At 44.3% G+C, this 13,091-nt stretch overlaps 1 protein-coding gene across 1 annotated transcript; it reads right to left on the bottom strand.

Annotated features, from left to right (window-relative positions):
• Nucleotides 1-3,832: 3,832 nt before the first annotated feature.
• On the bottom strand, nucleotides 3,833-12,704 carry ANKRD54 (ankyrin repeat domain 54). The gene is made up of 8 exons (XM_083400705.1): nucleotides 12,267-12,704; nucleotides 10,110-10,157; nucleotides 9,274-9,372; nucleotides 8,232-8,303; nucleotides 7,521-7,568; nucleotides 7,294-7,418; nucleotides 6,709-6,816; nucleotides 3,833-5,819 (listed from the first exon to the last, which is right to left on the bottom strand). Exons 1-8 carry the CDS (start codon nucleotides 12,502-12,504, stop codon nucleotides 5,745-5,747), a joined length of 813 nt encoding a protein of 270 aa, XP_083256831.1. The 5' UTR covers nucleotides 12,505-12,704; the 3' UTR covers nucleotides 3,833-5,744.
• Nucleotides 12,705-13,091: the final 387 nt, after the last annotated feature.

Raw genomic sequence — 13,091 nt, 5'->3', positions numbered from 1 at the left:
GAAGACAAAGGTATATTTTGATTCTAGAAATGCCAGTTGTCTCAAAGCCTAGCTTAAATATTTCAGTAGCTGAGGAGCTGGTGGTGCTCATTTTAGGTTGTATGGCTACATCTGCCGCAGTATCTGGAATTTATGAATTCTTCATGATAGCAGATGCACCCCAGATGAAGATAAACAGTGCGGCAGAGCTGGATTTTTGTAGTTATCACAATGCTGATGGCCTATAGCAAGGGGTGGAGAACCTGTGGCCCTGTAGGGTCAATGGTCCTCTTCGTATCATCATTGCCCAGCACAGAGTGTGAAGTTCACGTAGGTGTCCTCTAAATCCCTGGGAATAGATTATACCACAGAACTACAATCCCTGCTCTCATTCGCTAGCTCTTAAGAAATGCATGCCCCACATAACAAAGCAACCTGCAAATAACTATGGGGAAATGCTGCGCTAGGGAAAGGGGAGATCTGTGGCCTTTGCTGCAGCTCTTGCAAAGCCAATGCTCAGGGAGGACAGGAGCTATAGCCTGGGGTTAGAAAATGGCTTTTCAGCCTGACAACTGCACTCCCCTTCTGGGTGACCCTGAGGAGGTAGGAGGCGCCAGAGGTGAAAGTGGGTGGAGCAATGGATGTAAATTTGGCCTCGCTGGAGTAGGGCTACTTTCTACAGACATTCTGTCCTCCATCCAAGCAAGCAAGCAAGCAAGCAAGCAAGCAAGCAAGCCAGCCAGCCATAATCAGAGTTCAAAGGCACATTTCAGCGAGGCAAAAATAAAGGAGGATGCAAAGCAAGGGGTGGTGGGTGTGGCCGGGGAGCATTCCAAGGGCCAGACCGGGGGCTGTATTTGGCCCCCAAGCCTGTTGGTTTCTGTGTGTTGCCACTGTGCAGTGCTCTTGGAGTCACAAGACTCTGTTTACATTCCAGAGACATTCCAGGCTGTTTGAAGTCTCACGGAAGACAGGAGACGGATATGATGTTACTGGTTTCCTGTTCCTTTGTTGTTCAGTTGCTCTCTGCTCTCACAGAGAAAGCATGTTTATTTCTTTTCTGTCTGCGTAGTTAGGAATAAAACTCTTTGCGATGTAGCTCATACTCTCTCATCCTTCCGCATGCTGCTTTGAAACTCTGCGTAATGGGGAATGTGCCTGGAGCCTTATCAGGGGCTCAGGTCGTTAATCACGTCGGAGGCGATTCCGGAGGAGCTCGATCGAACGCAGGTTCCGACAAGGCACAAGGTTTCCAAACCCTGTATAGTCCAATAGCACATTGAGGGCTACTAACATTAAGTGCTATCAACCACCCCAATTTCCAGCTTATTTCAAGGTTGCAATCCTATGCCGTTATGTGGGAGAGATCTGAACACAGTGAAACTTGCTTCTGAGCAGACTCTCTCTCCCATTCCCATTATTATGTGCCCCCTGGTATTTGTTAACACTACATGCCAAACTACCTTTATTGTACCATGGTATATAGATAATACAAAGATAATACTATCTTTGAATCAGGAAACAGATCTATCTAGGAAAGGTGAATCTTTCAGGCCCATGATACTAGAGATTCAGGTAGGTAGCCGTGTTGGTATGACGCAATCAAAGTAAATTAAAAAATTGTCCAGCAGCACCTTAGAGACCAACTCAGTTTGTTCTGGGCATAAGCTTTCGTGTGCATGCACACTTCTTCAGGCCCATGTTATGAATAAACAAACATGGTAATTATGTCTATTCAAAGGACAATGGTGAAGTACAAAGCACCTGACATTTTCTGTGATGTGTGTATGGTTTACACTACTTCTGAAATGGAAGCGGTAACAAGGGGCAGAGCCTGAAATAACATGCATGAACGTAGAACTTTTTAGTCTGTGTATTAAGTCAAGGATGGTGCAAATATATGCTGTAGGAGCACTACAAGCCTCCCAGCATTCACACTGGAGGTGAACTTTGTAGTGGATCAGGTCCCCTGCATGCCTGAGCTGAAGCCTAGATTTCATTACCCTCCCTAACCCTTTTTCTTGGGAGTAAACAGTTGGCGAGGAGGGCCCAGTTTACAGCAGAGGCTAACTACACGGCAGAAGAAAGAGGTCGTTCCTCTCCTACACAAGGGTGATTCAGTTCGCCTTGGCAACGAACCAGGCTGCTTCCACTGGAGAGGGACTGTCCCTCAAAGGAAGAGCATCTGCTTTGTGGGTGGAAAGTTCCAGGTTCAATTTCCAGCAGGTTTCACACAAGGCTGGGTATGTACACTTCTCTGAAACCCTCAAGAGCCACTGCCAACCGCCTGACTTGGTGTGAGGCAGCTTCTTATGTCTTACGCAGCTCCTGTTCTTCCAAAGGGCTTGCACCGGAGAGCTTCCCATGGAATTGTTCCCCATTTTCATTTTTCAAGTGTGGATGGGTATCTTAAGCAGAAAGGCATGGTCCTTTATTGCTTCCTTTACCCACACGGTGAGAACTTGCAGTGACCTTTCCTCGTTTTTATTTTATTTATTTACAACATAAATCCACCACAACTCAAATAAACAAATCCGCCACCATTAGACATAAACATAACAAAAAATAAACATAACATAAAATATAACAAACAACAAAAGAAAAGACATGGCCGCCTTGTTTACTTCTTATGAACTGTTTCTTTTATGAGCTGTTACTACAATTTTTCAAATTATGACTTAAAAACAAACCACAAAGTCTCCTGCAGACATTAATCGAAACAAGTCCAGGTGTATATTTTGGGGCACTGTTTTGTAAAGTATTCTTTACATTTTCCCCATTCTTTTTGAAATTCTTGTCTGGAGAGTCCCCGAATTGCCTCTGTTAATCTAGCCAATTCGATACAGTTTAGTAATTTATCCTGCCATTCCGTTTTTGTTGGCACGAATTTTTCCCCAGTTTCTGGCAATTAAGGCCCTTGCCATGCTTGTGGCATAGAGGGATATTTTCTGATCCTCTCTTGTTATACCTGTGTCCGTTATCCCCAATAGAAAAGCTTCTGTATTTTTCATAAAGTTATACTTAAAACATTTTCTAAAGTTCATCATACACCATGTCCCAGAAGCTTTTGATTTTTTCACAGCTCCGCCAAACATGTATAAATGTCCCCTCTGCTTTACCGCACCTCCAACATAGACCTTTCCTCGTTTTAAAACAGGTGAACTACACCTTGCACCACACTGGCTGACAAGAGGTATAGTTTAGCAACACCTGTCTTAAAATGTGGCTAATGAGATGTTCTCAGAAACGAAGAGTAGGTTATGCTTCTTGTACTACATACTTTTCCTATCACCAGAATGGCCCTTTGTATGTGCTGCCCTTTCCCACTTGTCCTCCTGTGAAAAAAAACCCGCCCACGTTTCCCACAACCTGGTGAATTGCTTTAAATATAAGGACATTCTGCACCCTCCTCTCGGCTATTCCCCTCCCCCAAACGGTGATTAATGTTTTCGCCGGCTGCACACTAAAGGAGCTCAATATGAAAATGTGATTCAGTTAGACAGCCTCGCTGTTTCCCAGGTACAGTGCACGTAAGTGACTGCCAGGAAACTAGCAGGGGGTAGCAGAGACATTGATTTTCATGGAGTCCTCAGCCAGTCTATTAAGAGTTAGGAGGCCGCAACCGTGGGATCAGAGCCGCAAACACAAGACGGAGGCAGCAAATTACATCAGGTCTACAGACTGCCTCCGTCTTTGAGCTTAAGGCAATGAGACACTGTCAGCTTTCATTTCAATGCAGTTTGCTCAAGTGAAGAAACTACCGAGTCCACCTCCAGGCCCCAGGCAGAGAAGGCAACAGGGCGGTGGGGGAGAAAGAGGAAAAGTAGGCAGGCAGAAATGTGCAAAGCCACCCTGAAAGCAGACAGCACTTTATTGAAGTTTACAATGGAAAAGTTCAAATCACCTCCCACCCTCCTTGCACATTGTATTAAAGTTCTCCGTATTCACAGTGACAGCTCTGGCAAGGTCAGAGTCAAGTCAGTCCCCAACTTTCCTCCCCTGAGCATTCAGGATTTCTCCTATCAAAGCTGCTTAGCTTGTGAAATCGAAAACGTGGACTTCTGTCGAAAGATACGAATCCCATTAAATCTTGTCTTTCACAAAAGCAGCACACTTTTTAAAGCAACAACAAAAGACAGTCATAATAGCCTACTAGGCTCAAGGTTCAGAAGCAGCCTTGGAATTTCAATGATGCAGGAATCAGACCACAATAATGGATTTGCTACAAATGCCCCCTGCCTCCTCCGATTAAAAAATGTGGATTGGCTGAAGTCAATACATGCTGTTATGTGGCAGCAACATCCTTGAATCCGATGAGTTGGCATGTATCAGGCAAAACGAGTTCTTCTCTCATTGTGAGCATAAGGGCTGCTTAGTCTTTTTTAATTTTAGCGGCAGAATGAGAAGTCAAGCTTCCCCCGCTTCAGTGACAGGCAAATGGGAAGACATACATTTCCAAGGCCCATTCAACCAAAGCAACGTACAGCATTGTCATCAAGAAAATATCTGTCCTAGGCATGTGCCCACACACTGAGAAAGCAACCTCTCTCTCTCTTCCCTTTATGGCAATATCCACATTGGGAGTACTGGCTTGGTTTGCTGCTGTGATCACAAACCTTGGGCTCACGCTCTTCCCTCTCCCTTACTTGTGTGTGTGTAGGGATTTAAAGCTTCTGTTCCCGTTTCAGAACAAATTGTGATTTGTCACTGCGTCTAAACTTGCCAAACTATGGTTTTCTGTTACTTCTGAATCAGTCCTGTCTTTGAAGGAAGAAAAGTAGTGTATGAAGCAGCCCTGAGAGACACCATTACTTCCAGCTCAGGTTTTTGAGGACTGATCTAGATTATGTTCACTGGCACAGAGAGCAAAAGAAAGTCCAAGGAACAGTAAGAAGCAGGAGTAGGCAATGGGTAGCCTGGCGACTCATTATAGCTCCCTATTAGGCCTGAATCCCAGGCGGCCCATAACTATGCAAAAAAAATCGGTGCAAGCTGACAGATGCAAGCAAGGAATTCTTTAAGTCTCTTACTTGCCCTCTCAGACAAGAGATTTTGGCAGAATTCTTCTCTTGCACACCTCAGCTACCGATGCAGGTACATGAGAAAGGCAGGAAATGAAAGTGATATGGTTTATAAGAGGGGAGCATAAGCAAAGAACCCTGTAAAAATCTTCCACTGCTATTTTGGAGGATGGGACAAAGGAGGAGGGAATTAAATAGCATTTTAGTGGGCAAAGCCAGCATTGCTGGCCCTTTAGCCCTTTCTCAGTTTAGCCCTCCTTTAAAACTTAGTTGCCCAACAGGTTGTAGTTTCTCACTGTTTATGCAATTGCTCAACAATTCATGTCCTTAGAAGTCAGACAACTTGTGTGGGATGCTGTGCCCAACAGCTTCAGTTTCCCCAAATGTTCTCAAAGGACGTTGGATTTGTCACTTGTAGGACCATGGAGATGCTTCTGAAATGGGGCAACTCCCCTGTACAAGGTAACCGCATTTACCAAAACAGTTGTCACTGATGCATTAAAAAAAAAAAAGAGTGGTTCATTGTTCTGAAAGTCAGGGCCTCAGTATGAACCTCTTGTCCTGAAGGAAGCTTCCACGGCAGTAATAGTGGCCCAACAAGTCTTGGGAAGCTGAGCAAATATATCCAATAGGAAAAGCATGCCTGGTACCAGCAGCAGCAAGGCTGAAGTCTTGCTGAGGAGCTCCAGTTGCTCTTTCTCCCAAGGCTTGTCCGTTTGATTGAGAGAACAGTGGGAAATCCCGTTACCTCTTCTCGATCTTCTGCTTCTGCAAGCTGAGGGAGGTGAAGCTGGCCAGGAGGTCAGTAACCTCATCCACCTTCCAGAGGGGAGGAAAAAAGCATAAGAACATGTTACAGAAGTCAAATAAGAATACGATGAAGGAAATGAAATTTGCGAGGTGACAGAATTCATTAATTCACGAAGACTGGGACTTGGTATTGTCCTGTTGAGCCAGAGAAATTTCTGCTACTGAAGGACAGAGAGTAAAGAGAAGTATGTCTACAAAGGTAAGAGACCTTGAAGAATGGGTACGGTCAGGAAAAGATAATTTTTTTTTTAAACAATAATCATTTTTCAATAATAATAATTTTTCAACAATGACCATTGCAAGCTTTGAAAATGGTGCAATTCATCAACAAAAGCCACAGTTTAAAATTTGGTCCCCGATTCATGAGGGCTGACAGTGAGACTTGGGACTGTTAAAAGGATCTGCTGCCATGCAGAAGCAGAGTTGCACAAGCTCCCTCCTGTACCAGATTTGATGGAAAAAAAATCAGGACAATGGCTTTTCCTTCTAAGTGGAGCCACAGCTACTAAATAATTTTATTTTCACAGCAAAGCTATTGCAACATTGCTTCTAGCAAGAAGAACCACGTGCAAGTGGAGTGGGCAATGCTCTGTTGAAATCAGGATAGCCTTTAAAATTTAAACTTCTCCAACTGTACTGATGGGTCTTGAACTTTTCATCCTTATGTTTCTAATAACAGAAAGTAATGTACTGTCACCAATTTGACAAAGTATTATTAAACTAAAGCTTTCCCCCCCACAATGTCTTGTAACTAAAGTGTATCATTTAATAAATCTATTTTTCTCTACCCTTCAGGAGTCTCAAAAAGGCACTGTCATTTTGCAACACTGAAATATATTTAAACTTGGTTAAGTCAGATTTTAATTAAATATACAAAATCCCCCTGTCTTTCATTCACCTGCTCTTTTGTACTAGTCTTCTGTAGCCTGGAGCAAAGATCATCCAGCTGTTCCCGATGTTCATGGCGCCCGAGGCGTTCAAGGTATTCCCGCAACATCTGGATGATCTGAAACAAGCAGCATAGGAGAGATGGGATTTACTATGAGCAATGGAGAGGGTTCACACTTCTAAGTACCAGGTCAAAATTTAAGTACTGTAATTCTGCTATAGGTTTTGATGAATTCTGAAATAAAATGGAAGCACATTTGAAATAAATAAAACAGAACAAATGAGAACTAAATGGGGGCAAACACCATGGCTTTTCCACTGGCACAGAAACAAACTAAATATACTTTTCAGATCTGCAGACTGCTTTGCTACTATTAAGATTGGACTTTTCCCCTATTTTATATGCATATTAAATCTGAGAAGCGCATGGCAGGAGCCTGTTTTCCTCAAGGGTTCCTGGAGGGAAAATGGCTTTTATGGAAAAAGTTCCATAAGAAACTTCTATGCACAGAAGATCAACATTTTGCAACCAGGCTCTATTATACTATATTATGTATTAGATTTCTTGCCCACCCATTCTCCTTATCCTTATCACCTGCTTTACTTCCAGGCACACAGCTTCCAGACTCTGTGAGAGGCCCTCCTGCAAGATGTTCAGCTTCGACTTGGCCAAGTGCAGAGGGGTCCTTCCAGCTCGATCTAAGGCGTCCACTCGAGCTCCTGGAAGATGCACATGCAGAAGAAGAAACGGTGTTTTAAGGATGAAGATAGCCCCCTCCGGATATCTATAAACAGAGAAGGCAGCTTTCTAATTGGCATTACCTCCACGAAGCAGTGTGGTGATGATGGGTACATGGTTCGTGCAGGCAGCTGGGGAGGGAAAACACGAGACACACAACTAAGTAGTTACAGTAACTTGGTGGGGGACAGACTCTGCTTAATGGGGTAATGGTTGGCACATGGCACTCTCACAAAGGTGCCAAGAAATCCTCAATATCTCAACTCTGAATCCCTAGGCGGCCTTAAACAAGCCAATACTGCCTCAGCAATCACTTTCAACAGTATGGCGATAAGGATTCTAGAGATAATGCCCCCACTGGCATGTAACCTAAACCATGGCTTTTAGTGCTACACCCAGAAGCCGGAACAATTCAGAGCAAAACCTCATGCACACATCTTTCGTCCTCCTGCATAGCCAGGAGAAACTCTTCACCTGCATTTACTTTCAGTTCCTCCTAATGTGTTTTGTGTTTTTTATATTGTCATTTTGTGTTGCGAACCGCCCCGAGATCTATGGGTATAGGGCAGTATACAAATCTAGCCTCAGTTTGGCTTCAAACTCCCTAAGGCAGAACAGCTTCTTCTAACTCTCTCCTTGTAGTGCTGAAGAAAATCCAAATATATTTAATCACACAAGTTGCTACTGTGAGGCAAAGGAAGGAAAGAAGATATAAAGGAAAGAAATAGGCAGGTCAAAGGTAAGGCCAAATGTGACAAGATTGCTGCAGTCCGGTGGGTGTGAGAGACGCTTACCCAAATGCAGGGGGGTGTTCCCCAGCCCATCTCGCTGGTTTGGGTTGGCTCCATGGTCCAAAAGCAAGTGCACTAAAACACAAACAGACCCATCCTAAGTGTGTCTTGAACATGATGGCCAAAGAAAACCCACCAGATCTGAACTATTTACCTCTACAATCGATAAGACTGGCTATTCAACAGAGCCGACTCATTAATGTTACAAATATGTTACCATTCAAATTTTAAAAGCATATATAACATAAAGCAATGCTCTAATCATAGTAGCAGTAAAACATTTCACTTTTTAATGATTGGTTTCTTGCATTTAAACCCCACCCTTTAGCCAAAAAGGCTCTTGGACTGACTTAGAAATATCAATACTACTTCTACTTCAATTCCATCAGCCATCCATAAAAAACCAAGAGCCCCCTAGCTCTTATATACGCTCACTAAAAGCAGACATTAAGAAGAACATTTTTAGAGCCCTTCTAAATGATAACAAGAAGGGGAGCAATCGTATCTCTTATGGCAAAAGTACCCTTGCCTGAATCTCCCCAAATCCATCCCTCACAAAGGGCTCCACAGGAACTAGGATCTCCTGTAGTAAAATGCCTATTTTATGTCCCCTGAAACTCTTTTAAGTTTGCACACAGAGTATTAAGAAGCCATCATATGCACCAATGTGCCATTCTTCCTTGGAAGGAGCTTCTGGCGCTTTCAAAGTTCCTTCCTATTCCTGCTTTCTTAGATTCTTTTAACTAAACATTTCAGGACTCATGACACAAAACTTCAGCTCCTCTTGAAGTTGTTCAGAAATATTCTGACAATCTTCTGTGACACAATATTTTAGGAAGAATATTCCAAAATTTTATCAGTGTGCATAACATCACTCCTCAGTCTCCTTGCACAAGCTGGCTGGGATGCTTGCAAAAAGGATATGGGTTTTTTTGTTTGTTTTCTGAAGCTCAGCTTTTAAAGATAGAAAGAAAATGATTAGCAATCTATCCTGGAGAAATGGGGCCAGAAGCTGACAGGCCCACCTCATTTCAATGTGACTCACCAATGCTGTCATTTCCATTGCAGGAAGCAAAGTGCAGGGCCGTTCGACCTTTGTCGTCAGCTGCACAGGGGTCCACCCCATCTTCCAGAAGCTGCTGCACTGGTGCCACCAAGGAAGACAAGACAGCAGTCAGAGAGCTGTTCTGTTGGTGATTCATCATTCAAATTCCAACTTCTGCGTCTGGGCTGTGGAACTAGATCTAGCTGGTGGGCTAGATTGTTATTCCCCGCCGCCCCAACTAAGTCCCCTTGAGCCAAATCTGATAGCTGGGCAGGGCAAATGCATATTTCACAAAGTGCCTTTCAAGCACTTTACAGGATTTGCCAAAGAGCCAAGTCTTTTGAAGCCCTTTGCATGAGGTTTTGCCTGCAAACCCCTTTCATCTGCCCCACATATGATGTCAGATTTGGCAGCAGGTACAGGGCAGGTGGGCATGGCCAAAATGAGGAGGCAGGCCTGGTGAGGTGCACAATGGATTCTGGCTTGAGGGCACTGGCCTCCTTAGGAGGGACTGTTGTAAGCTACTCTGAAGGCATTTGACAGCTGAAGAGTGGGTAAAAATGCTTTAAATAAGTGAAGCTTATAGCTGGGTCACTAGATACTTCCTCAGTCCACTAATTTCCTTCAATCTATTGACAAGAGTCTTTTAAAGATGTTCCTTCCAAGGGGATTTTGAAACCACCGAAATCCACAGTTCAAAGCATTCTCCTTACCATGCAGGAAACCACATTCTTGCTGGCCACATTTCTAGCTTACAAGATACACATCACCAGAACTGATGTAGAAGACAACCACACACAAAGATATACACTAGGGCCCAAATCATGTAACCGTACCTGTTTCTAAATCATTAGAATTGGCAGCTTCTCTCAAGCGTTTCAAAGCTGTGGAAAAAGAGAGGGTGAGTTTTTTGGAAAGCAAATAGGACAAGAAGAACTGCTTAATTCCTGACTCCTAGGCTTGTTCTAAAAAATAATAATTCAGGTTTTGCAAAACAGATGCTTATTCATTTCTCGTTTTCTGTACACAAGCCATACCTTTTCACAAGGCTGAACTTATTTTATGGGATACAACCTTTGAAAGTTAGCAGGAACTATGTTAATTAACTGCTCTGATACTGAAGGGGGGAAACTGGAAATGTCAGAAAAACTGGAAAAGTCAGCAATCTCCATTATTAGATGAATGGAATAGAAACTTACTAAGCATGGTACCGATGACCAAATTAAATTATAAGAAAACCTAGAGAGGGCTTTGGATTTGTAGTATAATTTTATATAATATTAGAAACAAAGAAGAAACTACAAAGAATGGAATGGCATTTGTAATTGTTTAAAGGTAAGAACTTAACATAATGCTATGTTATATGCATGATAAAAGTTAGGACTGATTATACAAATAATATTTCTAATTTATGTCTGCATTTAAGATTTTTACATAATGCAATTTATTTCACCCAGCTAAATACAGTTTTTGTCTAGCTAATATTCATTCTGACTGCCATGCAGAAGGTGCTTGTTCAATTCCCATTGACACTAAACTGGGTATTTCCTGCATTTCAACACTATTCTACTTTCATATGCGCTCCTTAAAAAAATATCTAGAAGGCCATCTGCTTCCCCACCATATAACTCCTGTGCAAGAGCGCTCATCTGTTAAGAAAAAAAAACTACAGGTGCAAACAGCAGCAAGGCCTCCCCCACCCTGTCTGATAGTCTCATTATTTTGTAAAGTTTTACAAAAGATTTTGAAGGTTTTGCACTGCCCCATCTTGTACATGGGAGTGTAAATTTACCCACAGCCTGGCTGCATTCATGTAGCCAGTCTACCTGCAAACTGTTTTCTCTCTCAAATCACTTCCTCATTTTGCACCCTCTCATACAAGTGCACTCTGAAGAAACTCTTCAAGTGATGCTGTATTTGTATAAAGAGACAAGTGTGACTGGACAGGGTATTCCCATCTCTTTTCTTCCCATGCAGTGACCCAGAAGAGAGTATCTTTCCCCCTTCTCTTTTGCTTGCTATTTCTCCAGGTTCTGCAAAGCCAAAACTGACTTCACTTGGGCTGCAGTCCTATGCACACTTACCCAGGAGCAAGTTCCAGTGGTCTTTCCACTGCATAAGCATGCTTAATAGTCTTGCTCTTGTAAGGCTGCATACTCAGAATTATTCAAAACAGATCAATTAAACTTCAGATACCCTTTCTACTCCCAATCAAGACAACATGCCCCAAACCTTCAATAGGTAAAACAGGTAAAATGAAGGTTCCAGTTACTATAAAACCAAGCCACTATAGTTAATTCAGATTTGTGTGTCACTATTGCATCCCACCCTTTTTCTGGGGAGCTCAGCATGGTACTTTGTGCCCCATAAGCACACTTTGGTCGCTACACTACAGTGGGTCTTCAATAGAGCAACATAAGAGCTGAAGCACAGTGGATCACAACTTCCAGGCAGTGTAGTTGAAATACCTGACCATGTGACCAAGCATGAAAGCCCAGTCCTGTGGCTGTTTATTCAGTGCACAACAGGCCTCACTTCCTAGAAAACACATTTGGGATGGAAGCCCAACTCTGTGCGTGTTTATTGGGGCACAGCTTCCCAAGAATCCACACTGAAGTTACACTCCCCTAATGCACATTTGCATGGGTGCAAGCCCTGCTGAACCCATTAGGATTTCCTCCCAGTAAAGCATGCCACAGGTTGGGCTTGTTAGTCGTGCAATAGTTAAAAAAAAGTTTATTATTTATACCCCGCCCATCTGACTGAGGTGCCCCAGCCACTCTAGGCTACCAATAATAAATACTAATAATATTAAATTTATTATTTATACCCCGTCCATCTGAGTTGCCCCAGCCACTCTGGGCTACCACCGTCCCCCCAATCTCCTGGACAAATCTTTCCCAGCACAGGCCCGGCGTCGGCCTGGAGGTTCCCTCACGCGGCGCGCCGACAAGGCGGACGGGGACAGCCCCCTTCCGCGCCCAGCCCCTCACCGTGGATCTCCTTGCCGGTAGGCCCCACCTTGCGGTGCAGCCGGGCGGCCTTGCGGCGGCGGCCGACGAGCTTGCACACGCGGTGCTCGCACTGCCACGGCAGCTGCAGGTAGTGCAGCGAGGCGGGATCCGGCGCCTCGGGAACGGCCCGCAACGCGGCGCCGAGGCCCGTCAGGGAGAACATGTTCGCGGAGGCCGGACTCGGGTCTCCCGCGCTGCCGGCGCCTCCGCCTTCCATCCCCGCCGTCGAGGCGCCACTGCGCGTCCGGATCTCAAGCGAAGCGGGCCCAGGCTCAGAGCGCGAAGGCGGGAGCGAACTCGCGTAACCATAGGAACAATAGAATGTGGGGCCAGGAGGTGGGGGAGGGGGAAGAGGGAAGAGGAGATAGTCCGGCCGCCGCCACCGCAAACATCCACTCAGGAGCTCCGCAGAAGCCGCCGCGTAGCCAATGGCAGAAGGCGAGCGACTCTAAGAGGCGGGGCAAATGACGTCAGAAGAGGGGTCGTGCGCCAAAGAGATGTTTTATTTGAGAAAGGAGCCACCACGCAGGAATCCGCCATGTGCGGGGCTACATCGACGGGCCAAGCTGTTAATGTTAATAATAGTTTTCTTTTCTTTTCTTTTAATAAAAAAAGCTTAATGTTGCTGGGTGGGAATGCTAACTGTGGAAGGGAAGTAAAATGGAGTATCTTGGGAGGATGGGATAGCCGGCTGGAGCTCCAGACATGTGCAAAGTGCTCCCTTTGTTGCACTTTTCACATGTAGGAATCCACAATGATTTGCATTATACAGCAAGGTTAAAATACCCTTTCGCTTTCTCCCTT

This window comes from Podarcis tiliguerta (assembly GCF_965153285.1).
Source record: "Podarcis tiliguerta genome assembly, chromosome: 10".
Taxonomy (NCBI): Eukaryota; Metazoa; Chordata; class Lepidosauria; order Squamata; family Lacertidae; genus Podarcis; species Podarcis tiliguerta.
This window is presented reverse-complemented; position numbering and strand designations above follow the sequence as displayed.

What these genes read in the sequence shown, in the direction of transcription:
- ANKRD54 (XM_083400705.1), bottom strand. Translation starts at nt 12,504, where the DNA reads ATGGAAGGCGGAGGCGCCGGCAGCGCGGGAGACCCGAGTCCGGCCTCC. An exon ending in TTCTAATGATTTAGAAACAG is followed by an intron (nt 9,373 to 10,109) that starts GTACGGTTACAT and finishes TGGTGGCACCAG; the next exon opens with TGCAGCAGCTTCTGGAAGAT. An exon ending in AGACTAGTACAAAAGAGCAG is followed by an intron (nt 5,820 to 6,708) that starts GTGAATGAAAGA and finishes CCCCTCTGGAAG; the next exon opens with GTGGATGAGGTTACTGACCT.